Here is a 26,727-nt window from a genome sequence, read left to right on the forward strand (position 1 = left end):
GACACTTGTGTTCTTTTTCAGAACCTTGGCAACCCTGCGAACAGATGATTATTTGCTATTGTAGTTGTTGCGAAACAAGAAGAATTTATCTTTTGGCAAAAGAAAGTCTAAAATTGATTAAACGCGAAAACATCCGGCACAAAAACTTACTCCGCCCACTTCAGAAATTTCGAACGTAGGGGCGCTACGTGAAGCCGGAGTTCCGACGTTACTTGTATTTCAGAAACTCAATGTATCTTACGTGCAGAAAATCGATTTTTGCCTTAACAGCGGTTTTTGGTCGACGGTTGGCAGCAATAAATAACATTTTCGCCAGCGGATCCGACTAAAACCTTATTTCGCATAGGTCAAGTGCGGTGAGGACCAGCATAGTAGTATCACAACGATCGATCAGTAACCTGAACAAACCCAAAATGACCATTGCCGAGGGTTCGCAAAAGTCCGCGACCAGGAAGCCCGACAACATGGAGCCGATTCTGAGGTAATTGCTGTGTCATTTGTATTGAAGATGATCTAATGGCTAAGATTTCTGTTCCACAGGTTAAACAACATTGAAAAGTCGCTACAGGACACACGTGACTACCGAGGATTGCAGCTGGAAAACGGCCTGAAGGTCCTGCTGATCAGCGATCCCAACACAGATGTCTCGGCGGCAGCTTTGTCCGTGCAAGTGGGGTAATTTGGACCAAATTACATTTGAAAACCCCTCTAATAAATTAAACCCTTGCAGCCACATGTCCGATCCCACGAACCTGCCCGGTTTGGCACATTTCTGCGAGCACATGCTCTTCCTGGGCACCGAGAAGTATCCGCACGAGAATGGCTACACCACATACCTGTCGCAAAGCGGTGGAAGCAGCAACGCCGCCACCTATCCCCTGATGACCAAGTACCACTTCCACGTGGCACCGGATAAGTTGGATGGAGCCCTGGATCGCTTTGCCCAGTTCTTCATTGCGCCTTTGTTCACGCCCAGCGCCACGGAAAGGGAAATCAATGCGGTAAACACAGATGGCTTGGTATTATTTTTCACAGAACTATAAACTAAAGAATTTCAGGTTAATTCGGAGCACGAGAAGAACTTGCCCAGCGACTTGTGGCGTATCAAACAGGTGAACCGGCACCTTGCCAAGCCAGATCATGCCTACAGCAAGTTTGGCAGCGGCAACAAGACCACGCTCTCGGAAATACCCAAGTCTAAGAACATTGATGTACGGGACGAGTTGCTTAAGTTCCACAAGAAGTGGTACTCCGCCAACATCATGTGCCTGGCTGTCATTGGCAAAGGTTGGTTTTATTCTATTAGTTTTCATTTAGTTACTAATCAGTCTTACTGAACAGAATCGCTGGACGAACTTGAGGGCATGGTCTTGGAGAAATTCTCCGAAATCGAGAACAAAAACGTTGATGTTCCCGATTGGCCGCGTCACCCGTATGCTGATGAGCGCTACGGACAAAAGGTTAAAATAGTGCCTATTAAAGACATCCGATCGCTGACAATAAGCTTTACCACAGACGATTTGACCCAGTTCTACAAGTCGGGCGTAAGTTAAAGGTGCCACGGCGATGTGGCTACGAAACAATCTGAGGATTCCTCTGTAGTAAGCCCACTGATCCTCTTCTTTAATTATAGCCCGACAACTATTTGACACACCTCATCGGTCATGAGGGCAAGGGAAGCATTTTATCCGAGCTGCGGCGCCTGGGCTGGTGCAATGAGTAAGTTTATCTGAATTAAGTACCTGATTCATAGTTAACATCCCTTAATTTTTTCAGTCTTATGGCCGGACATCAGAACACGCAAAACGGCTTTGGCTTTTTCGACATTGTGGTCGACCTGACACAGGAGGGCTTGGAGCACGTGGATGACATTGTTAAGATCGTGTTTCAGTATTTGGGAATGCTGCGCGAAGAGGGTCCCAAGAAGTGGATCTTCGACGAGTGCGTGAAACTTAACGAAATGAGATTCCGGTTTAAGGAAAAGGAGCAGCCGGAGAGTTTAGTCACGCATGCCGTTTCGTCCATGCAGATATTCCCCCTGGAGGAGGTACTTATCGCTCCATATATGAGCAACGAATGGCGTCCGGATCTGATTAAAAGTTTATTGGACGAGCTTGTTCCCGCGAAGAGTCGCATCGTAATGGTGAGTCAGAGTTTTGAGCAGGATTGCAATCAAGCGGAGCCATACTACAAAACCAAGTACGGCGTGGAACGCGTGACCAAGGACACGGTGCAAGTAAGTATTACGTAGTAAATATTTAGTTATAAAATAACTTATAAAATAACAAAATCTAAATATTTTTAGAGCTGGGAGAACTGTGATCTTAACGAGAACCTTAAATTGGCACTGCCAAACAGCTTTATACCCACGAACTTTGACATTTCCGAGGTTCCTGCCGATGCTCCCAAACATCCAACGATCATTATGGATACGCCCATTTTGCGGGTGTGGCACAAACAGGACAATCAGTTTAACAAACCGAAGGCTTGCATGACATTCGACATGTCCAATCCGATTGCCTATCTGGATCCCCTAAATTGCAATCTTAACCATATGATGGTGATGCTGCTCAAAGATCAGCTCAACGAGTACTTGTACGATGCGGAGCTGGCCAGCCTTAAACTCAGTGTGATGGGCAAGACATGCGGCATTGATGTGAGTTCTACCAAAATAAGAGAAATGTCAACTGTTTTAATTTAAAACTCCCTCACTTTCAGTTCACCATAAGAGGATTCAGTGACAAGCAGGTTGTTCTTCTGGAAAAGCTCTTAGATCACCTCTTTGACTTCTCCATCGACGAGAAACGATTCGACATCCTTAAGGAGGAATACGTACGTTCACTGAAAAACTTTAAGGCTGAGCAACCCTATCAGCATTCCATCTACTATTTAGCTCTGTTGTTAACTGAAAATGCCTGGGCGAATGTGGAGCTCTTGGACGCCATGGAACGTAAGTACTTAGCTTGTAATATTACTGCTAAATGTGTGGACTAATAATATTGTTTTAAAGTCGTTACCTACGATCGAGTGTTGAACTTTGCTAAGGAGTTTTTCCAACGGCTGCACACGGAGTGCTTCATTTTTGGCAATGTGACCAAGCAACAGGCTACAGACATCGCGGGACGAGTAAACAACCGCCTGGAGGCAACCAATGCGTCAAAACTTCCCATTCTGGCACGGCAAATGCTAAAGAAGCGGGAGTATAAGCTGCTTGCTGGCGACAGCTACCTATTCGAAAAGGAAAACGAGTTCCACAAGAGCTCCTGCACACAGCTCTACCTGCAGTGCGGCGCACAAACGGATCACACAAATATAATGGTGAACCTGGTTTCCCAGGTGCTCTCCGAACCTTGCTACGATTGTCTGCGCACAAAGGAACAATTGGGCTACATTGTGTTTAGTGGCGTGCGTAAGGTGAATGGAGCTAATGGCATTCGCATCATTGTGCAGTCAGCAAAGCATCCGTCCTTCGTCGAGGATCGCATCGAGAACTTTCTGCAAACTTATCTGGTAATAAACCAAATCCATCGTCTATTACACGAATCGTATTACTTACTTCTCACGCTTTTAGCAAGTAATTGAGGATATGCCCTTGGATGAATTCGAGCGACACAAGGAGGCTCTGGCGGTGAAGAAGCTGGAAAAGCCGAAGACTATTTTCCAGCAATTCAGCCAGTTCTATGGCGAAATAGCCATGCAGACGTATCACTTCGAAAGGGAAGAGGCTGAGGTGGCAATCCTGCGTAAGATAAGCAAGGCCGATTTTGTAGAGTACTTCAAGGTGCGTGGATATATTACGCGATATCAAAGCTGCCCTATTTGACCTATTTTTATTTACAGAAATTCATCGCAAAGGACGGCGATGAGCGACGCGTTCTATCCGTTCACATTGTGTCCCAGCAAACCGACGAGAATGCCACGACCGAGGCAGAGCCAGTGGAGATCACGAACATGGAGCGTCACAAGCCTATTAGCGATATTGTGACCTTCAAGTCGTGCAAGGAGCTGTACCCCATCGCACTGCCATTCCTCGACATCAAGGCCAAGGGAGCTCGCAGCAAGCTTTAAAGTGGAACAGGGATATGAATGAAGCAGGTCTTTTAAAAAGCACATGGTTTTGGTCTCTCTTTGTTTTAATAGCCCAACCGGATACAAACGTTGTTCTGTCATTCACAAATATAAAAGAATCTGTATCAGCAGAGCGTTTTGCTTGATGAACGTGCTGCCCAGTAGTACGCTGTTCGGGATGGAGAAGCCCATGTCCAGTTTGTTGAGCGCCTGAGAGCTGAGGTCCTGTGTCCTTCGGTGCAGGTGGTTCTGGTCCAGTATGGAGATCTTATGCTTCAGCGCCACATCCTCGTTCCACTTGGCATTTTGAAAGATTCCGTCCATTTCCAGCAATATGTTATTGCTTTGGCCAGGTTTTGACTGCGGGTTAAAGATGCCGTAACCCAGCTGCAAGTTCAGCAGCTCCCGATTCATGTGATGGAAGGTGCACTTGAGTTGCAGTGATTTTCCTGATAAAAGGTAGGGTTCAATTAGAGTGGGGATGCATTTCAACTCGAATTTATCTTACCTTTAAAGCTAAATATTGGGCTACTGACGGTGGCCAATTTGGGGGCTTTGATAAGCTCCGTAACGTTCTCCAGTTTCCAGTAGTAGGTGAACAGCTTTACATCCTGATTGGCCAGCACGGTGTTATTGAACTTGTCGACTTCATCTTCTCGAGCTCCCTGATCCGAGTTCCCATTCGTCTCTAAATTCTTTAGAGTGGGCGACTTTTTAGCACCAAAGTCGGGGTCCACCTCGTTTTCCTCAGTTTTAAAATTAGTTGAATTGGTTAAACGCTTAGGCAGGATCTACCGCCTTGAAGTGGGGCAGAGCAGAGGGATTCAATGGTTTGATGGGTGGAAGTGGAGTGGGCACAGGTGTTGGCATTGCGGTGTTAACTTTCAGTCCGTTTGCCTTGGCCAAATGCACCAAAATCAGTTTCATGACACGCAGCTCCTCGTAAAGTTTGTTCTCCAGGCTCCTAAATGCCATGTTCATTTCATCTGAACCCAAACTTATAGTTGATTTTAAGAAGAAAAGGTAAATAGATCACTTGACACACCTGATCCACAGACTCCTTTCAGGGTTTTTGTGGTGACAGCCTCGGCAGATGCTTTCACCTCCCCCGCAGTCACAGTGCACACAGCTTTTTGCACCTCGCTGGGCAGTTTTGGAACCCTTTCGGTATCCGACGGATTGCTAGTGATGTTGAGTAGTCCTCTGTCGGTTTCCTCCTCCAATCCCATGACCATTGAGCAGAGAACCAGGCAGAAGATCCATCTAATCGACCTCTTGTCCATTGCAAGCAGCATTCAGCTATGGTAGGTTTTTGCTTGAAACACGCAACACTCACAACTGTCGATCGCAATATCGTATTTTGAGAAATTGGCAAAGGCTGATTATTTGGGCAGCACCACCTTGAGCCGCTGGTGCACGTAGTTTTATTTCTTTCTCGGTGTGTCTCTTGTGTGCTGGTGCGTGGAACTACTTTTAGATTGGGAACCTCCCACCAAACTCTAAAAATAGTGACCATTTTTGATCGTTTCTCTAGTATAAAATATGAATGAATGAAACACATTCGCACAATATTTATTCTCAGCGGTGTAACAGAAATATACAATTTTTGTGAGAGTTTTGGCCTAACTTGCAGTTCGAAAGGAAAAGATAAAAATAAAAACAATTTTTTTTTAAATGATCATAAAGTTTTTTTCGGCTCAAACAATATTTATCTTATAATTTAAATTGTGCCTTTAATCAACTGATTAAGAATTGGAAAGTTTAAAATATAATAAAGTAGATCAATCCAATTTTCTAAAGCTTTTGCTATAATAAGTCACTAAAAAACAATTTTTTTTTATTTTCTGAATGAAGACAAATATGAATAAATGAATGCCTAGTTTAAAATTTGTCCGCTACTTTCTTTGAATTGTATTAAATAAAGCTGCAGTCTAATTAAGGATTTATTTTATAGGGGTCGTTCAATTTTAAATACGTTGGTATTTCTTAAGGAACTAAAATAAATAAATATTTTGCATTCCAACCAAATTGAAATTAAACCCTTATCCCATGGAGAAAAAGGACAATCGGAAGGCCATTTCCACAATGTTTTGGGGAACATCGGAGCGGTGGCAGCACGTAGACTTCCTTGGCTGGTGACTGGAACAGGCGACCGACCACCACGAAGCGACTGCTCCTCGGGGATGGGACTTGACCCTCCAACTTAGGCTGGGCACTGGCCTCCAGGGTCAGGCCGTGCTCCTTGACCAGCGACACTGCATGGCTGCTGTGGCCATTGGAGCTGGTCGGTGCCCTCGAGGATTCCGTGAGCTGGCGGCGATAGTGCTTTGATTTCTCCAGCACGGCGTGGATTATGTGGCAGGCCTGGCGGATCTCCGAGAGGAGGGAGGAGCTCTCGGAAGTGTCGGTGAACGGAGCAAACAGCGACCCATTGGCTATGTCGATGTAGACGTAGTGCAGCACGCAGTTCTTCCAGCCGGCAGAGATCTTCACCGGCACCACGTTGTTGATCTCCTTCCACATGGACTCCGTCATCTGGCTCTGATTGTGGTTCTCGCCCCCCAGATTCAGTCCGTAGTGCAGTGGATGCTGCACGGCAAAGTTCTCCCAGTCGGAGCCGCTGTCCGAATCCTCGCCAGCGCCATGGATGGGCGTCAGTCTTCGGCGCGACGAGTCGTCCTCGCTGGGAGTCAAACTGTGTATGGAGGATCCGCCCAGGGACGAGCAGAGTTGGGCCTCCTCCTCCACCGAGGGACTGAGCACGGTTAGCTTCTGCTTGAGGAACGACTCCAGCCGGCTGTTGGGTTCCTTCTCCTGATCCCTGCCTTCCGCCGCCGCCGTCGCCTCCAGCACCTCGGGCCTCTTGTTGGACACGGACCAGAACATGGCCAGCGACTCGATGCCGCACTGCACCAGGTGGTCCAGCGTCTCCTGGATCTCCTCGATGTAGAAGAGCGACGGACCCACCACCGCATCCGGCGCCATGTCCGGCGCATCGAAGATCTTCAGGATGACGGCCAGGCTGAGGTGATTGCGTGTGCAGATGGTGAGGAAGTAGCGACCGGTGGCGCTGGGCAGGACAATCTCCTCCCACACATACATCTCGCGCACTCGGATCCCCGGAGCAGCGCCCAGCAGCTCGAAGATGCCCCGACAGCGCAGGAAACCCTCCACACTGACCCTCACCTCCGGCGGCAGCAGGCTGGCCACCAGGAAGCCGTCGTAGTACAGGGCACTGCCGTAGATGAAGAACTCGCGGTGGGTGGTCAGTGGCTCGTCGTTCCAGTTGCGATAGTCCATGGCCTCCATTTCGCTCAGGGCATCGAAGATGCGCAGCTGGGCCTCCTTGGGCAGCGGCAGGCTTCGCGACTGACCCAGCAGCTCCTCGAACCGGATGGCCCCTCGACACCTGGCCAGCAGGCGGGTCCGCTGGATGTCACAAAAGTGCCGCAAGAACAGCTTGAGCGCCGATCCGCCGTTCGCTTCCGGTCCGCCCTGCACCTCGTTGAAGGATTCCAGGACCAGGCCAGGCAGCGAGAAGCGTATGTAGCCTATTAGCTCGTCCGACCGCAGACTGCACTCCGCCGCACTGCACAGTGCTCCGGCGTAGGCGAACAGCACCAGGAAGCCGTTGAGCCGACGGTAGTTGACCTGGTACTGCACCTGCTCCACCAGCAGTCGCGAGCTCAGCGGCTGGGTGTGCAGCTCACTGAGCACGGCGTGCAGGGTGAGGAAGCTGCCGCGGGCCTTGAACAGGAAGTTGTCCGGCGTTTCCGGGTAGTAGTACAGCGAGTCCTGTTGCTGCTCGTGCTGGTAGCACTCCGGTGGCAGGAGCAGCATGGCAAAGGGCAGGGCTATGTCCGGCGGGCTTTGGCCAGAACTCCCCGAATGGCCCTCGACCATTAACATTTGCTCGAACCTGTCCGTGAACATGGCAAAGCTCTCCACCTTGCAGACCTGCTCCTCCGGCTGGTTCTCCTTGTAGGCGGCATCCGTGGCGGTGGCGGCACTGGCCGATCCGCAGGACTGAAAGCCCAGACACACCTGGGTGGGCTCCACGAACTGCTGCAGCAACTCGTCCACATTGCTGGCATACAACTCGATGCCATTGAGGGACCTGAACCAATCCCCCCGCTTGATGCCATGCTGCAGGGCACTCAGATCGTGCACAAAGCCATCGACCATCAGGCATTCCGGCTGGTCCGCAAAGGGCAGCACCCGGAAGCCCAGGATCGACTCCACCGCCGTGGAGCGTCGTCCGAAGCGGAAGCGATCGGCGGCCGTTATGACCAGCTCCAGTTTCTTGGGATCGGGGGCAGCCGTCTTGAACTGTGAGAATCGGAACTCTTGCGGCTCCGTCTGCGAATCCAACTGGCTCTGGCCGTGGGACTGGTTTTGGTTGTGACTCTGACTCTGATCTGACTCTGACTCTGATTGCCACTGCGACGCGACGACTTCTTTCCCAGGCGCAGCGATCGGCGCATGAACTCCACCCGCCGCTCCGCTGCTCCAGCAGACTTCTCGTTTCTCACATACTCCATGTAGAAGAGACTGCCGTCGGCGGCCACGTACTCCTCCCAGTTGGCCAGGTCGCTGCCGTCGCTGTACGAGTTGCTTAGCGAGGAGTTGGAGCTGGAGAAGGCCTCGGAGGCCAGGCTGCCCGCCGATTTGCGCATTGTGCACCGCGGATGCGTATAAATGGTTCACCTAACTACGGACACAAATCGCCTATGAACTCTAGTTTCTTCCGCCGCGAGACACCGCCTCAGTTGAGCTCTGGATGTCGACTGAACTCAGTTGAGATCCGATCTCGGCACTCAAAACCTGTTTCCAATTGAGCTAACTGGATAGGTGGCAAGTCCCCACTCCACTCAAATTCCAGCGGGAAACAATTCACTCTCTTTTCCAACACGTTCTTATTGCTAGGGGAAACTCAAAACTCACCACGCCTTTTGTGCTAATAAAAAATCATCCTTTTTCACCATTGTAGTACTTCTTAACATAACCTATGCATAACCAATAATCACTTACAAAAAGAAACATCTTTCATTTAAAAAACAAATTGAAAATTTATAAGAAAAATTAATGTTACTTTATGTATTTTTTATGTTGCCCTGAAGATGGTTTCGGAAGTGCATCAGAAATATATAGAAAAACAATAACAAACTTATTTTTTTTATTTCTTACCACACACACCTTTGATCTTGGCAAAACATTTAAAATTCGCCAACAAAGAAAGTAAGAAACATTTCGAAATTCTTGATATTTTATATGTATTTTTTATGCTGACAAATAATTTGACAGCCAATTATTCTTACAAAATAACTTAATTTTTGTTATGTTCTGTAAGAATAAAGTAAAAATATTATTTGTGCTACAAAAACTTTAATTTCCCAAAATATATTATTTATCATATTCTTTGAGGTATTAATAATTATAAAATTAATAAAACACTAATTTTTTAAAATCTGTTTTTAAATTTGCTTTTAAATGTATTGCAAAATATGATAATTATATATTAATAAAATTAAAGTGTTAAGAATTGAGAAACAGCTTATTCCATTATTAGTGCATTTTATTTGTGTTTTTTTTACTGCTAGCAAATAATCTTAATAAAAATATAAACAGAATAGCGATAACAATGCTCTAATAATAAAACTAACTATGACTAGAAAAACAATAAGATTAAAGACTTCCGAATATGCACTTTAAACAACTCGCACTTTGACAAGTCATTAAAAGGATTTGTTTATCAGTGAAAGATAAGCCAAATCTAATGATTCCTCAACGGCAAACTCATAACAATTTGTTCCAACACTAATAAATGGTTACAGATCACTGCCACAGGAGCTCTATCTCCCAAACCTATCAATTTATTAATCAATATTTGTACGGGCAATAACCTATATAATATTGCTGAAAGGGAGGCGAAAATATTAATTGGCCATTTGAGCAGCAAGTTGTTTTAGTGGTAAGCTTTCACTATCGCCGATCAAATGATAATCTAAGATTCACCAAACGGTTTCTTATCGCTCCCGACTGTGAACGCAGTAAATCAAGGCTTTTCTATCTGCAAACATTCCCAAGTGCTTGAGCAGTATAAAAAAAGGTGTTTCGGTTTAGTTTATTTGCTTGCTGGAAAACGAGCCATATCGTTTGCGGTTGATCCAAAGCATCGATCCCATTAAAGTACGCCACTAATCACCATTTCCCGACGACCAGATAATTATCCGATAGAGAGTCAGTGCGTGGGCGTGAGCCGGGGAGCATACTGCCACCGAAATAGCGATACGCGATACGTGATACGCGATACACTGATAGTGCCGGGCCATTCAAGCGAAGATATTGCCAAAATTGATAAGCCCTATCATGGCAGAATTAGCCGCACAATGTATCAATATGTATCGCTGCTACCAATTATTTTCGCTGACCAATAGCCAGGCTAATATGCTTGTCAGTCTTTTTCGGGAACCTAAAGCGTGTGCTTCGTTTAATCGCAATCAAATAATTTCCGCCAAAAACTCACCGTGTTAAACCGTCACAATGTGGCTACAATTTCGGAATAACCAGAGATTATAACAGTCGTGTCAGGCTAAAAATATTGAAAATTATACCAGTGACTTAGTGATTTAGTAAAACGCTATAATCTGCACGATTGTGCAATCAAACAAGTGTCCACTCAATTTACAACCACTTCTTGCTAGCGAAATAAGTGCGTAATTCAATGAAAATGTTTCCAAAATACATATTGGATGTGACTTTAATAGTGTTTCTCTTGCTGGGAAATTTCAAAGCAATCTCCTCTGAGTTCTCCACACTCGAGGGCATAATCACAGATCCAGACTCAACGACAACGACAACAAGTGAGGAATCCGATGAAGCCAGCAAGGAGAAAACTGATATCAAGTCCCTCATCATGAAGTACGAATCGGATGACGGCAACAGATGCCTTTTGGATATGATCAAGGACGAAGTGATATGGTGGCTCTATCCAAATGGTACCCTCAAGGAGGGAACTCAAAAATTCGGTAAGCCCCATAAAAAATCGGTTAACTGTCAAAATTTGATTGACCCTTGTTAACAGCAATCAAAGTCGTATATTTTCACGCTTCCGGCAAATCAAATCGACTGCTGATAAAAGCTTTTTTGTGTTAAGTTAAGCCACTAGAATTGTTAAGTATCATTGTACTTGTTATCGGTAAAAGCTTTGTACAACAAATGAATTAAAAGAGGGATTTAATCAAGCTATTTACTAGCGCAAATAGACTTTCTGAATGTTTATACTCGGTAATTCTGTGAGGAAAACGGTGAAAAAACGGTATATTGAAATTAAACATTAAAATGTTTTAATGTAAAATTGTTCTTCAAAATAAACTAAAATTTAAGATTTAAATTTTTTGTCATTTTTTTACACTTTGATTTAAACAAAACAATATTATAACTCTATATTTAGATAAAAAAAATAAAAGTATTATTATAAGTAAAAGGATGCAAAGTAAAATGAAACAATCTATAAAAGCCTATTGTTTTGATTTTTGTCAAATTTGGTATTAAATTTGGTATCGTTGTCGTTATTACTTTATCTAGCAGTACATTCTTATAAATTTAAATTGAAACATAGTCGTCCGATCATTTTAACATGTGTATGCGGTGGAATTAACTTATTATCAAGTTTCAGTGAAACTATGTATTTTATTCGCGAAAATAATACAAATTACATAAAGTGGTATCAAGCCAATTTAATAACAAAAATAAATAAAAATATTTCAGTACCTAAACAAATCACATTGAACATACTTAAGATAAATAAAAATCATTACCTAGGTAGATAAAAGCTAGCCGCAAATTTGCTAACCTGTGTTGGGTATAAGACTAGTTTTCGTGGAAACGGAACGACACCGCTAGATCGTCTTTATTTGTGATGCTAATTCAAGAATATATATACTTTATAGCTTCGGAAATGTCTCCTTCAACGCGTTGCAAGCTTCTAACTTAAATTAATTTAATTTTGATTAAGTTTAAATAATTTATAAGAATTATTAAATTTTACAACGACTTTATAGAGGTATATTTGAATCTATCTTGCCTTGCTGGTTAGTGTTCCAATAGAATATTGAACTACATATTTGCCACAACCTGTTAATAATTCTGAATATAATTAATAGCCATTACTACATTACAATTTCGTATTTAAAGCATACAAAATGTATTTGGATCTATCGCATGGTAACCTGAAGGAAGACTCTGAATTGTTGCGCCGGACGAAATTAGAGAGGAGGTTCATCAGATGGAGGATAGAAGTCTTTTCGGCTGCCTTCAACACGTTGAGTGCTGCTCCATTTAACACCCTTGACTCCATGAGGGACTCCTTGAAGTTTCTATCGCTGCGGGGGAACAATTTCTCCGACCTCATCCCAGATGCCGAAGGTAGGTGAAGTGGGATTGCTGCTCACATGTCCTTTGTCGAAGTCCTGGCAACCACATTCTGATGGCCAGTTATCCATCGCCATTTCAGCCTTTGAGCGGTTCTTAAACGAGACCCGCTCGGACGTGAGTAACACTACACAACACAGGTGCGAAACACTACTCGCTTACAATGCCACCGATCTTTACGATCGAGAGTGTTATCTGTACTTTCAAAACAACACCGACACAACACACACAGCCCTAATGGGCATAAACTATGAGGAGTACGTTCGGTTATTGCTAAAGCGCTTTGAACAGCTTGGAAACAAACGTAAGACCACACCTAAAACACAATTACACACTAAAACTCATTATCTGTTCAAAACATACATATTAACCATTGAATTAAACATCGCTTAACAAGATTGGTAACAAAAAATAATGGTATTTTTTTCTTTGATTTTATGTATTGCAGTTTTTAGTTATGAGCGTTTTTTATGTGACTGTTTTTGGAATTAATTGTCACATTTGAAAAATTAGAAATGTACACCTTATTTAACTTAAAAAAAATACGCTTAATCAAAACGGAACTATTTTAAATCTGATATTTACCACATAGATACAAATATTTTATAATAAATAATGCTATTTATAAAGCATTGTATTTAATATAATGGTTTAATATTTAATTTTAATAATAAATATACAAGAGTCTTATATTTATTTTTAGTATACCATATTTTTGTGTCACCGAAGCAAAACTAATTTTTTGTAGCATACTTTTTACTCGAGTGGGTAGCTTAAGTCCAAGGAAAGGAACATTTTTTTTAATTAGGGACAATTTTCCTTCTTAGCACTATTTTAAAGTTTATTAATTTTCTGTTTGCATATTCACTATCTTTCTCCCAGCGCAATTTATAGCCTGGGCGAGTTTCCCGAAACTTCCCCGACTTGTGGAGCTGGACATTAGCAACTGCAGCATCGAGTATGTGAGCAAGGACACTTTCCGGAACGTCACCAGCCTGCGTAGACTCTTCATGTCGGACAACAAGATAATGACCATATACCACGACACGTTCTACTACATCCAGGGACTGCAGTACTTGGACCTGTCCTTCACCAACTTCCTGACCTACAGCTACCAACTGCAGCTGCCCACCTTGGAAATGGCTTTGAGTCTGATCTACGGCCTGAAGATCCAGCAGTATGTGTTCAAACTGCTGCCGGAGTTGGTCTACCTGGACTTGTCCCACTCGAAGATGACGCGGAACAGTGCGGTGGCATTTGCCCATCTGGGGGCTAAGCTGAGGTACCTAAGTCTGTGCTACACCTCCATTCCGATGGTCAGCAGTACGATCTTCAAGAACACGGTTCTCGAGGGTCTGGACTTGTCGGGGAATCCCTATCTGTCGTACAACGTTATTGACGATGCCTTCGACGGGATAGCCGATACGCTGAAGTATTTGTATTTCGAGCAATCAAACCTAAAGGATCTGGAGTGGGCCAAGTCGTTGAAGAATCTGCAGGTGTTGGGTCTAGCGGGCAATAACATCAATGCCCTCACTCCGCACATGTTTCAGTCCTTGGAGTCGCTGGAGATCCTGGACTTGAGCTCGAATCCATGTGGGCAACTGGTACCGCAGTGCTTTCTTCAATAACTCCGCCTTGAAAGTGTTAAACCTGAGGAGTAACACCATCAACATGCTGTCCAACGAGATGCTAAGGGACTTTGAGCGGTTGGATTACCTCAGTCTGGGGGAAAATGACTTCATATGCGACTGTGGTCTGAGAGCGGTGGTGGAGTTGGCAGCCACTAATAATAAGGATGCGGATTGCTCCTACAACCTGCTGAACTACAGCCAGAAAGAGGTGGCCGATGATCTACTCATGGCGGCGGAATCACTACATATTGATCGCGGACTCTGGCAAAGTCGCTACCTTCCCTGGTTGAAGAGGAGTTACACCAACGTAAAGGACTTCAATCGAGTCAATCATATCATCAAGGTGCGCATCTTTTCCGAGGATCACAAGATCTCCAAGTGCTCCTCAGCCACGCCATATCATATGGAGGAACTGGGCAGCGATCTCAGCCTGAAATTCCAGTTACTCGACTACGAGGCCAGTCAGTACTACTGCTTCAACAACACCGATCAACTCCAGGTGGATGAGCTGAACTGCCAGGTCCGAGCGATGAGTGATCTAGCGGAGGAACTCCACCGCGTTACGAACACGGTGATCGCAGTGCTGGGCAGTATCGTTGGAGTCTGCATCCTGGGGTTCATTGTCTACTTGAAACGCTGGCACATCCACTACTATTACTCATCCTTGAAGTCCGCTGCCTTGCTGTCCAGTGCCTCGAAAGAGGCGGTGGATAGCTTTAGCCAGATATCACAGAGAGATCCCAGCGCCGTCTACGATATCTTCATCAGCTACTGCCAAAATGATCGCCCCTGGGTGCTAAACGAACTGTTGCCGAACGTGGAGGAAACTAGGGATATATCCATTTGTCTGCATGAACGAGATTTTCAGGTGTGCTCAATGAATACACTAGAACTTTATTTTGATGTTAAATGTACTCTGATAGTTTCTTAACACGTTAATATGGGATTATGATTCAGTTTTAAGTTTAGCTAATATTATCCCAATTTACAAATTGGTTAAACCGAAATTTAAGTTTTAATTAGCGTATCTTGAAAATCAATTCAATACTTAATAATAACCCCTATACTTTTTTGATTTATTTATATGTTAAAAGTTCCTTAACATTTTAATTATTATTAATAATATATACATTTACAACATCCACGCTACTTTCTTTCCATTTAGGGGTTATATAAACCTATTTAAAAGTGAAAATGGATCATACTCCAACATTAACGTGATAATGTCAAAAACTTTCATTGCAAATTGTATTGAATTTAAATGAAAACCGTATTGTTAATAAAACAATATGATAAAGTTGATCATTGTAATTCATCCTGTTTCCATTCCAGATCGGAGTAACTATCCTGGATAACATTATTTCCTGCATGGACCGTTCGTACTCCCTTATGCTGATCATATCCTCTAAGTTCCTGCTAAGCCACTGGTGTCAATTTGAAATGTATTTGGCACAGCATCGGTAAGAGGCAACTTTATAGTTTCAAATCTTAAAAACACTGACATATTTCCCTTGCAGTATATTTGAGGTTAGCAAGGAGCATTTGATCCTAGTTTTTCTAGAAGACATTCCCCGACGAAAGCGTCCCAAAACGCTGCAATACCTGATGGATGTGAAAACCTATATTAAGTGGCCGGCTGGCAAGGGCGATTCGGGACCCAAATCGGAAGAGCGAAAACTATTTTGGAAACGCTTGAGACGAACACTTGATGCCATAGGCATTAGCTCCAAAGAGGTCAAGGCTTAAATAAATTATAAGCATACCTTTATATTGTTTAAAGAGTTCTAGTCAGTTTTGCAAGTACCTGGAAAATAAACATACGTATATTTCTTAGATTTTAACCCAATTGAAGAAAAATTTTCACACATAAAAATAACATTAAAAATAAATTAGTATAGTACATCATATAATATAAATATATTCCTAAGAGCACCAATAAAATTATGTTTTTTTATAACTTAGTTGGACATATTTAAAAATTTATTTAAATTGCTGAAATCCAAAATATTAGTTTGGCATTTAACATTTATTGGATCCCAGTGGCACTTTAAATTCAATTGTTTTCTAACTACTCTTTATATAGCGTGGAAAAATATTTTACATGTCCGTTTACACGCTTATTTCAAATAAAACCAATATGGGGAGTTCCGATTTTAAGGATTAATTTTAATGGACTTATTGAAAACAGACCGCCAAAAAGTGCTTTAAACAATAGCTATACAGATATTTACATAATAAAGACAAAAAAAAGGCAAAAAAGTCTTGAAATCTTTTTTTGCATTAAAATATTTTGACAATACCTGAATTAATAATGTTCAATTTAAAAATAAGTTTAAAAATATTTCAAATTTGTTGACCTTGTGCAACACCGCAACTATCGATTAAGATACATAGTCCTATCGATAACAATATCAACAGCTGATCTTGCCTATCGGTATTTACGCGCCAAAACAAAAACACGGCATTAAACAATTTGTAATTTACGCTCGCACAAAACCATGGAATTCCGTCTGAAGAAACGCCCGCGCCTTGAGGTCAAGGCTGAGGTGGTCAGCCTGGAGAGCAAGTATCCGCAGAACGTGATGATGTACCACTATCCGCCGACGGACGACGTGCACATCGAGGAGTTCGAGGAGTTGGCCCTGGAGCGCCTGCGTCTGCTCCGTGTCCTGGATCGTGCAAGCACCCGGAACCTGCGCCTGCTCTCCGACGAGTGGAAGGAGTACGTGAATGCGGAACTGACTCGCGAGGGATTGCGCAGCTACCTGCGGCTCTGCTCTGCCGGCGGAGGCACCAAGCATGAGGCGGACATGCAGGCCCGCCGGCGGGACTACATCTCGCACTTCATCCTGCGGCTGGCCTACTGCCGCTCGGAGGACCTCATTCGTTGGTTCGTGGCCCGCGAAATGGAGCTCTTCCGGTACAAATTCGCCGCCCTCAGCAGCACGGAGGTGAAGCAGTTCCTGGAGGCCAACAAATTTGAGGTGCAGCCGCTAACCGAGGCCCAGAAGGACGAGGTCAAGGATGGCCTGTACGAGAGTACGGTGGGCCAGAGTGTGGCCAAGATCGAGCTGCTGGACTTCTACAAGGTGCCGTTCACCCAGGTAATGGACCTGGTGCGAAGTCGCCGCTGCTACTTGAAGGCGGGCTTCGCCTATGTGAACACCCACGATCTGGTGTCCATTGTGGGCACGCGGCAGCAGGACGAGATCGAGCGGGGGCTGCTGGCCGCCAAGGGACTGGTGGAGGAGGTGGAGGGCGACGAGCGCATCTCCCGCATGCTGAAGGCCCTGCACAACTCGTACACCGGCAAGGACTACACCGTGTGCCGGGACGCAGCGGTGCCCATTGAGTCCCTCGACCAGCTCTCCAAGACCTCCATGCCGCTGTGCATGCGCATGTGCCACGAGCACCTGCGCGCCCAGCATCACATAAAGCACGGCGGCCGGATGCAGTACGGCCTGTTCCTCAAAGGGATTGGCGTGACGCTGGAGGATTCGCTGCGCTTCTGGCGCGAGGAGTTCACCAAGAAAATGGACGCGGACAAGTTTGCGCGCAGCTACGAGTACAACATCTACCACAACTACGGCAAGAAGGGCTCCATGGTGAACTACACGCCCTACTCCTGCGCGAAGATCATCAAGGAGATGGCCACGCCGGGCGATTGCCATGGCTGTCCCTACAGGTACATGGACCCGGGATCGCTGAAGACCAAACTCTCCTCCTATGGCCTCTCCGCCAGCGCCATCGAGGAGGTGATGTTCTTCGTGTCCCGCGGCCACTACCAGATCGGCTGCGGCAAGTACTTCCAGATCACCCACAACGCCACCGCGGAGCCGACCATCAACCACCCGAACAGCTACTTCGAGGAGAGCCAGATAACGATGGGCAACCGGCAGAAGCGCACCACAGGATCCGCTGCGCCGAAGGCCAGAGCTCGGCCGGACATCAAGGGCTGCGGCGATCGCTCCATGCTGATGGGCGACGACGACGACGAGCTGTGGCGCATTGCGGAAACCCAAGAGCGCGCCATGCAAAGCCAAAAAGCCATATCGGAGGCCTTTGATGACGACCTAGATCTAACGCAAATCGATTACTAATCGTGGTGCAAACTAAACTAGCTTAGTTGTATACTTAAGTACGGAAAAAGAGAAAAATATATGTGCGATGTTGATCAATCTGCTCTTGAACATATCAGATAATATATACATTAGAGATTTAAAACTGGCAACTGAACCGAAGAAAACAAATAAGTTATGCATGGCAGACATAAGGTAAGTATTCAAAATTAGTTTTAGTGCTTTAGGTCGTAAAAATTTTAAAAGTTTAATGCTTAACAGGAAAGTAAATCCCCTTGCAGCTATTGCAAAATAATTATTATTTAAAACAACGATAGTGAAGCTCGGATTATTTTCCGATTTTTAATAGTCTTTCTTCACTTGATCAGGTAATGATTATTTTTTTTTGAATCGAATGTAACCGTATCATATAAAACGTTTATACGTTTAAAATAATCATTGTACATAGGATTCTAAATCTGTGTTTTGTAAATAATATCGTAGATCCATATCTGGTATTATTTTGTCGTCTGCATCAATAATTAAAATAATAATCACACGAATGTAAATAGTTTCCCTAGCAATGTCATCCACAAAGTCGTCTGAAATCTCTTGCATGTTCCAACTATAAAATTAAAATACTCTCTGAGAAAAAAAACGAATCCTAATTTATAAAAAAATAATGAGATATTCTTTATTCAATGTAAAGGTTTAGGTAAATGCTAAATTTTCTATTTTTCGGGATTTTTAACTTTACGTCTGGCAAAGATAGCAAGTCCGTAAGCTAGGGTCAATAGACTTCTGCGCATTGCGACCGTAAGGAGGCCAGCCATTTACATCTACATAGTACATGCCCCTAGCTTGGGGATTGATTTGATAGCCCATCGGGGAAACGATTCCCTCAGAGCAATCCCGCCTTCTTAACTTGTCCCACGAAGCGCACCTTTCTGCCCATGAAGTTATTCTTCTGTTGGGGATACGCACTCTCTGCAAAATACTCCACCGCTCGTGTGTGGGAGCAGCCGATGGTCAGGCAGCCCGGCTGGATGGGATGTGCCCCACCCGGATAGAAATCCACATCCCCCAGGGGACCTCGCTTGGCCAAAATGCCAATGTTGGTGTGGATGATGTCCACCAGCTTGGCATCGCCCTGCGTCAAACCCGGCAGGATGTTCTCCCGCCTGAAACAGGGTTTGGCCGGATCCAGGCCAGTTATCCTGGGGATCAGCTTTCCGGTCAGCCGCTTAAATGTCCGACCAGCAGTGCCCATGATGTGAGCTCCCAGGGAATGTCCTACATGGAAAAGAATTACAAATTTCCAAGGAATTTTTCTATCTGGCTAATAATACCTACCAATCAAGTGGATGTTTCGCAGGGGAGTCAGCTCTATGAGATGTGTTAATCCCACACCAATGTGTTCGCCAATTAAATCCGTATTGAGAGCCGACCAGGAGTACAAGGTGTCCACGTAGTCAGCGGCATCCACAATCTGGAAAATAATTCTTAGCAATATAATTTTAAATAGTTTTCTCTGAACGAACCACAAAATTCACATCGCCACGACACATGAATGCCTTGGAGATCATCAAAATGGCTGAGGATTCGTTCACAGTGTTGGTCCATCCAGTGGCCAGGATCACCACCTTGCGTCCCTTGCTAAACCTCGAGTGCTTCCACAGCTTCGATGCCTCCAGTAGAGGCACACTATAGTTCTGGCATGGAGTCATATACTGAAAATGCATTTTCTGTATGTCCGGAGTGATTTTCGGCGGCACTCTGCCCATAAACAGTGTGGAGGAACCTAGGAAATAGTCTTTAAATTCAAAATATATTTCTAACAACTATAAGATGTTATTCTTACACACAGTATCAATTGCGTTGGCAACCAGTTCTAGTGGAGCAGCTGTGAGAATGTTCACTTTCGTGTTCACAATGTCAGTCAATAGTCGGGGTAAAGCATCCCACCAACTTCCAGTTGCCCTGCCTTCCACATTCTCGGCTGTATCTTCAGATGATCCGAAGCGTAAGAGGATGACAATAAGACAGAGGATCCGCATATCAAGAACATGCACTGTACTACACGAATGCTGGAACTAGTTTAAGTTTTGCAAGTATGCGAATTATTGCTCGTTAATCGGGCTTTGTTTGCCGGTTTCATTGTTTCCAAATTAAACCCAAAAATTATTGTTTGCATTCATACATTTACTGAGTATACTGTTCCAGTTTTTAATTTCAAGTCATGTTTAAACAACCCAAATGCTAGGTCGGCCAAGTTTAAGTTACGAACTAAAAGTGTTCTGATTATCGTTTAGTTCGTTATCGGCGCTCCTGTTGAAAAGTTGGATAATCACAAACCTCGGAGTTCTCAGTACTTAGGATTAATTGGCTTAGTATAGGTACATCTATAGATCTTACATTTAGAAAGCTTTAGCTAGACAATTTAGATATGTCTTCGTACTGAACATTTTCCACAATACGTCCTTTCAGCGGACCATGCAATATCTCCACGCTGACCGAATATTTACGCTCGTTTAGTTTCCTTAGCAAAGCTTCAGATCCGCGATAGGCGCCATTGACAACCATAACACGTTTATCCAAGGCCGGGATAACTGTCTCCAGGTGTGCCTAAAAATAAAAACATTCTCAAATTAATTGACAATATTGATTATTGTTGACCAGTTGCCTACCTGATCCACTTTCAGCTTTTCCCCCGTGTCCAAGAATTTGATTTTAGCTTGATATTTGTCTATGACTTCCTGAACAACCGCTTTCTGTTTGAAGAACTTGTCGCCCATGGACTTGGAGATGAACTTGACCACAATGTCCTTGTGCAGCCAGTAGTCTTTGCGGTTGGCGCGCTCCTTTTTGGCCTCCTCCTGCTTGATGATCTCGTCCAGCACCGACCGGGTTTGGCTGTCTCCGGCAATGGATTTGGGCTTCTTGAAGACCTTTTCATCAACTTCCGAGGCAGGTCGTTTGGCTAATGCGGACTTTCCTAGGACCGTGTCAGGATTAAACTTTTTCTCCAGGCGGATGCCCAGCTTCAAGGGTTCGTTCTCCTCGCGCTTGAGTTCGGTGAACTTCTCCTGGCCCTCATCCTCCTCGCCGTCCTTTGCCTTGGCCTTTTTGATTTGCTGTTCGATGAAGTCGGCCATCCGCTCCTCGTCGTCCTTCTCCATCTTCTCCTTCCGGTCGGCCTTCGCCTGGCGCTCCATGGCCTCCGGACTGCGATCGATGTACGAGACGAACCAGCCCTTCTCCGTTTCGTCCGCTATCACCTGACCCGTCCGCCCGAGCCACTTGACGTAGTCGGAGAGGGTCAACCACCTGGTGGCGTTCATGTGGATGTGCTCCTTGTGGGCGATGTACTCCTGGTATATCTTGTTGGCGCTGGTCCGCTTGGTGCCGAACCGCCGGCGCAGTAGCTCCATGTAGCCGTCGGAGAACTCTTTGCTGAAGCTGTGCAGGAATTTTCCAGGGGAGTCCGCGAAGAGGAGCAACTGGCGCTGGTGGGATTCGCTCATCGTGTGGCACTTGAAGCCGTTCTCGTCGCGACACTGCTTTTCGCACATCTGGCAGTACCAGCGCAGCTTTTGCAGGCCCTTGGACTTCATCTTGTTGGCCAGGTACTTGGGCGTACCCACCTCGGCGCGACCCATCTTTAAGCCTTGTTATTAGCCTTGATCTTCAATAATTTCGCAACAAATTCGGATTGTTTTGGCTGCAGCTGATAAATCTTAATTTGTGTGTGACCGTAGTTGCGTGTTAAGAAAATACCAAAGTAGTTAAGAGATGTTTCGTTTTGTTGGTGTGACCAGCCGGTCTGAAATAATGTATAACGGTTTTATTAAATTTAAAAATGTTTTTCTCATCGAAGTTTATTATTACGGATGAAAAACTTGTTAAATAAATGAAACTAGTTCCTAAAACACTATTTTTTACGATTAAAACCTGTAAGCAATATTTAGATGTAAATAACAATTTAAACTCAGTTTTTGATACAAATGTACATTTAATTCCTTGTAAATAGATTAATTTAATGACTTTTAAATTAAACGACAATTTTCTCTCCTAATCTCTCAATCTCATCCAAGATGAAGTCCAACTCTTCGTTTTTCAGGATGGGGAAGCAAGTGAAGACCATGCGTAGAAAGTTGCCCAGATTTTTGGCCTTGAGCGGGGAGTAGCCCACCATCAGAGTGCCACTGTGGGCCATCTGCTCCTTGATCTTCGGAGCCACCTATAGGAACAAACAGAAATTAAACAATTAAAAGAGATATTTTGGAGTAACTTACAGTATAGAGACGGGTCCACCACTCAGGCGATTCCTCCAACGGGGTCACCCTCATTGCCATTGGGATGTACCAAAAGCAGACATTGGAGTACTCGTGCTTCTGAAGCACCAACCGAAAGCGATCCCCGCGCTGTCGCAGCTTATCCTCCAGCAATCGGGCCATGTCGATGGCATGGTCGACCAGGAGTCCGTACTTCCCATACCCACGGGCCTTCAGCATCAGCCAGAACTTAAAGGCATCGATCTTCCGGCCGCACTGGACACTCTTGTTGCCCGTGTCGTAGGACACGTCGTAGAACTTGTCCTGCTGGAAGAGGTAGTGCGCCTCGGTGCTGTTGCATCTCTCCAGGAGTCGATCCGTTTCCCGGGTTAGAAACAGCGAGCACTGCAGTGGAGCTCCGACTGTCTTGTGTGGATTCCAGGCGAAGGAGTTGGCTCGCTCCAGGCCAGCGATTAGGGATCTGTTCCTCGACGAGAGCAGTGAAGCGCCTCCCAAGCAGGCGTCCACATGGAGCCACAGACCATGACGCTCCGCCACATCCGCTGCACCGTTTATGTCATCGAAGGCCCCCAGTACAGTGGTACCTGCCGTACAGTTGACAAAGAATGGCTGTCCTCCGCGTGCCTTCGCCTCCTCGATCTTCGCCTCCAGATCGTCCAGTTGCATCTGACCCCGATCGTTGGTCCTCACCGACACGCAGTTATCACTGCCCAATCCCAGCCAGTTGGCCGCCTTCACGAAGCTGTAGTGCGATTCGTCCGAGGTGAACAGCACCAGCGGTCGCATCCCAAACATTCCCGCGGTCTTCACCTCGGGAGCGAACTTGTAGCGGGCCAGGACCAGGCCGTACATGTTCGAGGTGGAGCCGCCGGGCGCAAAGATGCCATCGCCATCCTTGTATCCTGCCAGCTGGCAAATGCGCGAAATTATCTCAGTCTCAATCAGGCTGAACACGGGTGCAACTTCATAGGTGTAGCTGCAAAGGGGAATTTTGATTTATATATGTATAAACCTAAATAACACAAATTAAGTTATTTGTTTTAATGAAGTCGTATTTAATTTCTAATTTTATTAGCAACATTTTAATATCCCAATTTCCAGTCATGTAGTTTAAATAAATATACCTTGCCAAGAAAAAAAAATCTTAGTTTGAAAAAAAAAATTGTTTTAAGGCAAGAAAAAACGATTTTAAACTAAAATTTACATTTTAAATCGCAAAAAAAAACTTAATTTATGCTAAGCAATAAAAATGTTGTAATTTCTTATCAACATTCACATGCTGCATATATTAATAAGTGTAAAACCTGTGCCTAAAAAGTAAATTTTGCTACTAGTTGCAAAAACACAATTCTAAAAAAATATGAACGAAAAAAAAAACATGTAATTAAAAGTTTAATTAGGTTTTTAAAAACACTGTTTTCAGGGTTTTAAAATTATGCATTGTAATTTACACCACAGCATTAACACAATTATCTGTTCGATGAACTCTGCAACCACTTGTAGATTGGATCGAAAGATGCAATCAGCTGTCGGTCATATAGAGTCTATAGACATGGGCACATGCACATGGGGATGGGGTATGGGGATGGGGATGGGGATGGGGATGGGGATGGGGTAATGCTGCGGCGGACTTACGAGCTTCCGTTCATGGCCTCGGTGATGAGAGCTCCTGCCAGACCGAATGGGTCGAGCTGCCCGAAGAGCTGATTGTGGAAGCGGCCGTGCGATGTTTTCACGGAGTAATGGATCACCTGCTGACACAGCTCTTCGATTTCAGCGAGTGTGCACTCCTCTGTCTCCCGGACTTTCAGATTAATCAGTTCCTGAATGAAACAATTGTATAGCATCATGTAATACAACTGAGCTGAACATGATAGTATTATCAAAAGTTTAGGCTATTTCAATTTTTATTTAAATAATACAGATATTATGTACAGTGGGCACAAGAAGTTTAAGTACACTTCGCACTGAAATTTCATATAAAATGTTCGTAAACTTTTTTTGCCCACTGTAAGTGTAGGCTGTAAATACAGTCACATAATGACTTCTATTTGCAATCGATCACATATCTCTTAATTTAAAGCTTTAATTTTATAAGGCGAAACAGATTAAGAAAAATCAAACTCAATTTCATAATCGAAACGAAATTCGTAATGTTCTTCCTTTCTTTTTTAAATTTACGCATAGTTGTAAAAAAAAAAAAAAAAAATTTATGCAACTTCTAAATTCTAGTAACAATAAAAATAATTTTTGCAAAATTAATATTTGGCTTGGCAAATTTAAATAACATTTTGTTCAATTTCTACTTTCTTTTTTAACTTTACGCATAGTTTTCAAATGAAAAAAAAAATTTATGCAACTTCTAATTTCTAGTAACAATAAAAATAATTTTTGCAAAAATTAATATTTGGCTTGGCAAACTTAAACAACATTATGTTCAATTTCTACTAAAGCCAGATATGGTATATACCTGCAACAGCCTTAAAATTTTCTAACAAACCATATTGAGTTGATCAAATACTACAACTCAACTAACAAATAAACCACTCGTTTGGCCAACTATAATAAAATAATTTCCAATTGCTGCCAGGGGTCATGTGTCGAATTGAACTCTTTTATTAATCAGTCCGTCCGTTATCTCCAGATCGTTTAACGTTCACTCACCTTCAGTTCGTCTGGCTGCAAAAAGGGCACTATCTTTTGGTTGCCCCATTTCTGGGGATCCACACAGAGGGTATCCTCCCTGTGGATCAGTTTGAAGACGTTCTCCAGGATATTCCAGTCGTCCATGAGGCCATCGCGGATCTGATCAACAGCCGCTGTCTGATCCACTGGAGCAGCCATATCTCTTCAAATTGGCCTCTGTAATAAACGATTATTTTGGGGTCTCGGGAACTCTCAACCTCTTTCGCCGACGATTGAATTGAAAATGCCCGACTGACTGCAGCTGATTGTGTTTTAACGTTCTCTTGATCAAATTCTCATTAAGTTGTAAACCCTCGTCTGGGTTTGTTCACACTCAAAAACAATTGAGATACGAAAGCATGCGGCTGTAAATGTATACATATACAGCACCGCACTTGTTCGCTTTAGAGTGGACCCTAAATCGACCGTTGAAAATATTTGATGAGAAAAAGGCTGTCTGAAGCAGTCAATTAAAGCAGAGAATAACATTTTAGTTTCCCCAGACATTATATATTTTTTTTGGATAAGTGAGAAATAGAACAGAATAAAATATGGTTCAAAAGTTTGATCGGAAAATATATGCTAGAAATTGCGCCCTTAAGATCAGAAGATTGACTCATCATTGCAATCTGGTTTTACCTAACTCACAGATTATTAACAAATTTCATTTCCGCAAAAATACAAACTTTATAAATTAAATAAAATTTATATTTGTTTTCTTTGTTGATTGCATTTCTAGATTTAGGTTCAACTTCATAAATTTGTGTTGGGTTGTCTTTAGTCAAGTATTTGGTTAGACCAATTATAATTGGTTATTAGAAATTAATTAGTGATATATTTACTGCCCCTTATTAACGCCGACTTATCAATCAAACCCAAATAACCAAATTATTTCCATATCGATTTAACAAGTTAATTGTTTAGGACTGCATGGCACAGAAAACTTGGTCCACCAACTGTGTATTTTCTTGCATATTTAGTCACATACAGTGAAACTTAGCTAAATGAACTTCATAGGAGGTTGATTTACTCGTTTTCTGTGTTAGAGAAGGTCGACTGTAGGTTTTTTCGCAACGAGTGCAAAACTTGGTTTTAAGTGTGGCTCAGAAACAAGTTTCGTCGTACCAGTTAGATCTATTCGAATTTCTAGATGCAAATGGGTAATAAAACAATTGCAAAACCGTCTATGTGTGGATAGAAGTACACGTGAATGTGTCAACTAATCAGTTGGGGATCTCGTTACAAACTGTTTCCAAGCGCGCCTGCAAATAGAAAGTAACACACGTCGTGCCCGAAAATGCACACACACATTTCCCTTTACTTTCAAATCACTTTCATTGTTGTGCTGCCCAGACTAACAAAAATGGCTACCAGCACTTCAAGATTTAAAACAAATTTCAGAAAGAACAATCCATTGAATATTATTAGAAAAACAAAAGAAATGTATACAGAATTTTATCTTTGGTGAATTCGTATTAATAATTTAATGCAAACGGGGCAGTAGCCGTCTTTTTTCCGCTATATAAGCAACAACTTCTTATCAATAACAGCGCG

General features: G+C 43.7%; 8 protein-coding genes across 9 annotated transcripts; 3 read left to right on the plus strand and 5 right to left on the minus strand.

Annotated features, from left to right (window-relative positions):
• The first annotated feature begins 32 nt into the window (after positions 1–32).
• On the plus strand, positions 33–4,199 carry LOC128259993 (insulin-degrading enzyme). Of its 2 annotated transcripts, XM_052992661.1 has the most exons (13): positions 33–286; positions 347–481; positions 541–675; positions 731–1,001; positions 1,059–1,287; positions 1,342–1,544; positions 1,634–1,719; positions 1,777–2,236; positions 2,306–2,656; positions 2,719–2,950; positions 3,011–3,510; positions 3,572–3,781; positions 3,841–4,199. In XM_052992661.1, the coding sequence occupies exons 1-13, from the start codon at positions 231–233 to the stop codon at positions 4,066–4,068; spliced, it is 3,096 nt and encodes a 1,031-aa protein (XP_052848621.1). In that variant the 5' UTR covers positions 33–230; the 3' UTR covers positions 4,069–4,199. The 2 variants fall into 2 exon arrangements, with proteins under 2 accessions (XP_052848621.1, XP_052848622.1); XM_052992662.1 differs by having other exon boundaries at positions 33–481.
• Positions 4,171–5,563, minus strand: LOC128260012 (uncharacterized). The gene is given in 4 exon segments (XM_052992690.1): positions 4,171–4,517; positions 4,577–4,853; positions 4,855–5,054; positions 5,114–5,563. Coding segments are annotated over 4 exon segments (1,074 nt in total). The 5' UTR covers positions 5,364–5,563.
• A 374-nt stretch (positions 5,564–5,937) lies between these two features.
• Positions 5,938–8,855, minus strand: LOC128259995 (protein inturned). Its single transcript, XM_052992664.1, is given in 3 exon segments — positions 5,938–6,182; positions 6,184–8,493; positions 8,496–8,855. Coding segments are annotated over 3 exon segments (2,631 nt in total). The 5' UTR covers positions 8,745–8,855; the 3' UTR covers positions 5,938–6,110.
• Positions 8,856–10,070: 1,215 nt separating this feature from the next.
• LOC128259994 (toll-like receptor 13) lies at positions 10,071–15,980 on the plus strand. Its single transcript, XM_052992663.1, is given in 7 exon segments — positions 10,071–11,096; positions 12,265–12,495; positions 12,584–12,805; positions 13,384–14,093; positions 14,095–15,003; positions 15,468–15,595; positions 15,653–15,980. Coding segments are annotated over 7 exon segments (2,733 nt in total). The 5' UTR covers positions 10,071–10,792; the 3' UTR covers positions 15,882–15,980.
• A 597-nt stretch (positions 15,981–16,577) lies between these two features.
• On the plus strand, positions 16,578–18,313 carry LOC128259998 (DNA primase large subunit). The gene has a single exon (XM_052992669.1). The coding sequence runs from the start codon at positions 16,634–16,636 to the stop codon at positions 18,233–18,235; it is 1,602 nt and encodes a 533-aa protein (XP_052848629.1). The 5' UTR covers positions 16,578–16,633; the 3' UTR covers positions 18,236–18,313.
• Positions 18,314–18,914: 601 nt separating this feature from the next.
• On the minus strand, positions 18,915–20,250 carry LOC128260011 (phospholipase A1 1). The gene is given in 5 exon segments (XM_052992689.1): positions 18,915–19,135; positions 19,137–19,486; positions 19,547–19,682; positions 19,735–19,994; positions 20,055–20,250. Coding segments are annotated over 5 exon segments (1,131 nt in total). The 3' UTR covers positions 18,915–18,946.
• Positions 20,251–20,379: 129 nt separating this feature from the next.
• LOC128260010 (DNA/RNA-binding protein KIN17) lies at positions 20,380–21,938 on the minus strand. Its single transcript, XM_052992688.1, has 2 exons — positions 20,881–21,938; positions 20,380–20,818 (listed from the first exon to the last, which is right to left on the minus strand). The coding sequence occupies exons 1-2, from the start codon at positions 21,850–21,852 to the stop codon at positions 20,621–20,623; spliced, it is 1,170 nt and encodes a 389-aa protein (XP_052848648.1). The 5' UTR covers positions 21,853–21,938; the 3' UTR covers positions 20,380–20,620.
• Positions 21,939–22,207: 269 nt separating this feature from the next.
• Positions 22,208–25,445, minus strand: LOC128260000 (cysteine sulfinic acid decarboxylase). Its single transcript, XM_052992676.1, has 4 exons — positions 25,153–25,445; positions 24,124–24,311; positions 22,489–23,464; positions 22,208–22,433 (listed from the first exon to the last, which is right to left on the minus strand). The coding sequence occupies exons 1-4, from the start codon at positions 25,330–25,332 to the stop codon at positions 22,245–22,247; spliced, it is 1,533 nt and encodes a 510-aa protein (XP_052848636.1). The 5' UTR covers positions 25,333–25,445; the 3' UTR covers positions 22,208–22,244.
• Between the last annotated feature and the right edge of the window lie 1,282 nt (positions 25,446–26,727).

Source organism: Drosophila gunungcola (assembly GCF_025200985.1).
Source record: "Drosophila gunungcola strain Sukarami chromosome 3L unlocalized genomic scaffold, Dgunungcola_SK_2 000014F, whole genome shotgun sequence".
Taxonomy (NCBI): Eukaryota; Metazoa; Arthropoda; class Insecta; order Diptera; family Drosophilidae; genus Drosophila; species Drosophila gunungcola.

Coding starts and splice junctions, on each gene's coding strand:
- LOC128259993 (XM_052992661.1), top strand. CDS start 231: ATGTATCTTACGTGCAGAAAATCGATTTTTGCCTTAACAGCGGTTTTT. Junction 1,288..1,341: donor CCTGGCTGTCATTGGCAAAG/GTTGGTTTTATT, acceptor CTTACTGAACAG/AATCGCTGGACGAACTTGAG. Junction 3,511..3,571: donor ACTTTCTGCAAACTTATCTG/GTAATAAACCAA, acceptor TCACGCTTTTAG/CAAGTAATTGAGGATATGCC.
- LOC128259998 (XM_052992669.1), top strand. CDS start 16,634: ATGGAATTCCGTCTGAAGAAACGCCCGCGCCTTGAGGTCAAGGCTGAG.
- LOC128260010 (XM_052992688.1), bottom strand. CDS start 21,852: ATGGGTCGCGCCGAGGTGGGTACGCCCAAGTACCTGGCCAACAAGATG. Junction 20,819..20,880: donor AAAAGCTGAAAGTGGATCAG/GTAGGCAACTGG, acceptor TTTTATTTTTAG/GCACACCTGGAGACAGTTAT.
- LOC128260000 (XM_052992676.1), bottom strand. CDS start 25,332: ATGGCTGCTCCAGTGGATCAGACAGCGGCTGTTGATCAGATCCGCGAT. Junction 23,465..24,123: donor GAGGCCATGAACGGAAGCTC/GTAAGTCCGCCG, acceptor TCCCCTTTGCAG/CTACACCTATGAAGTTGCAC. Junction 22,434..22,488: donor GGTGGACCCGTCTCTATACT/GTAAGTTACTCC, acceptor TTGTTCCTATAG/GTGGCTCCGAAGATCAAGGA.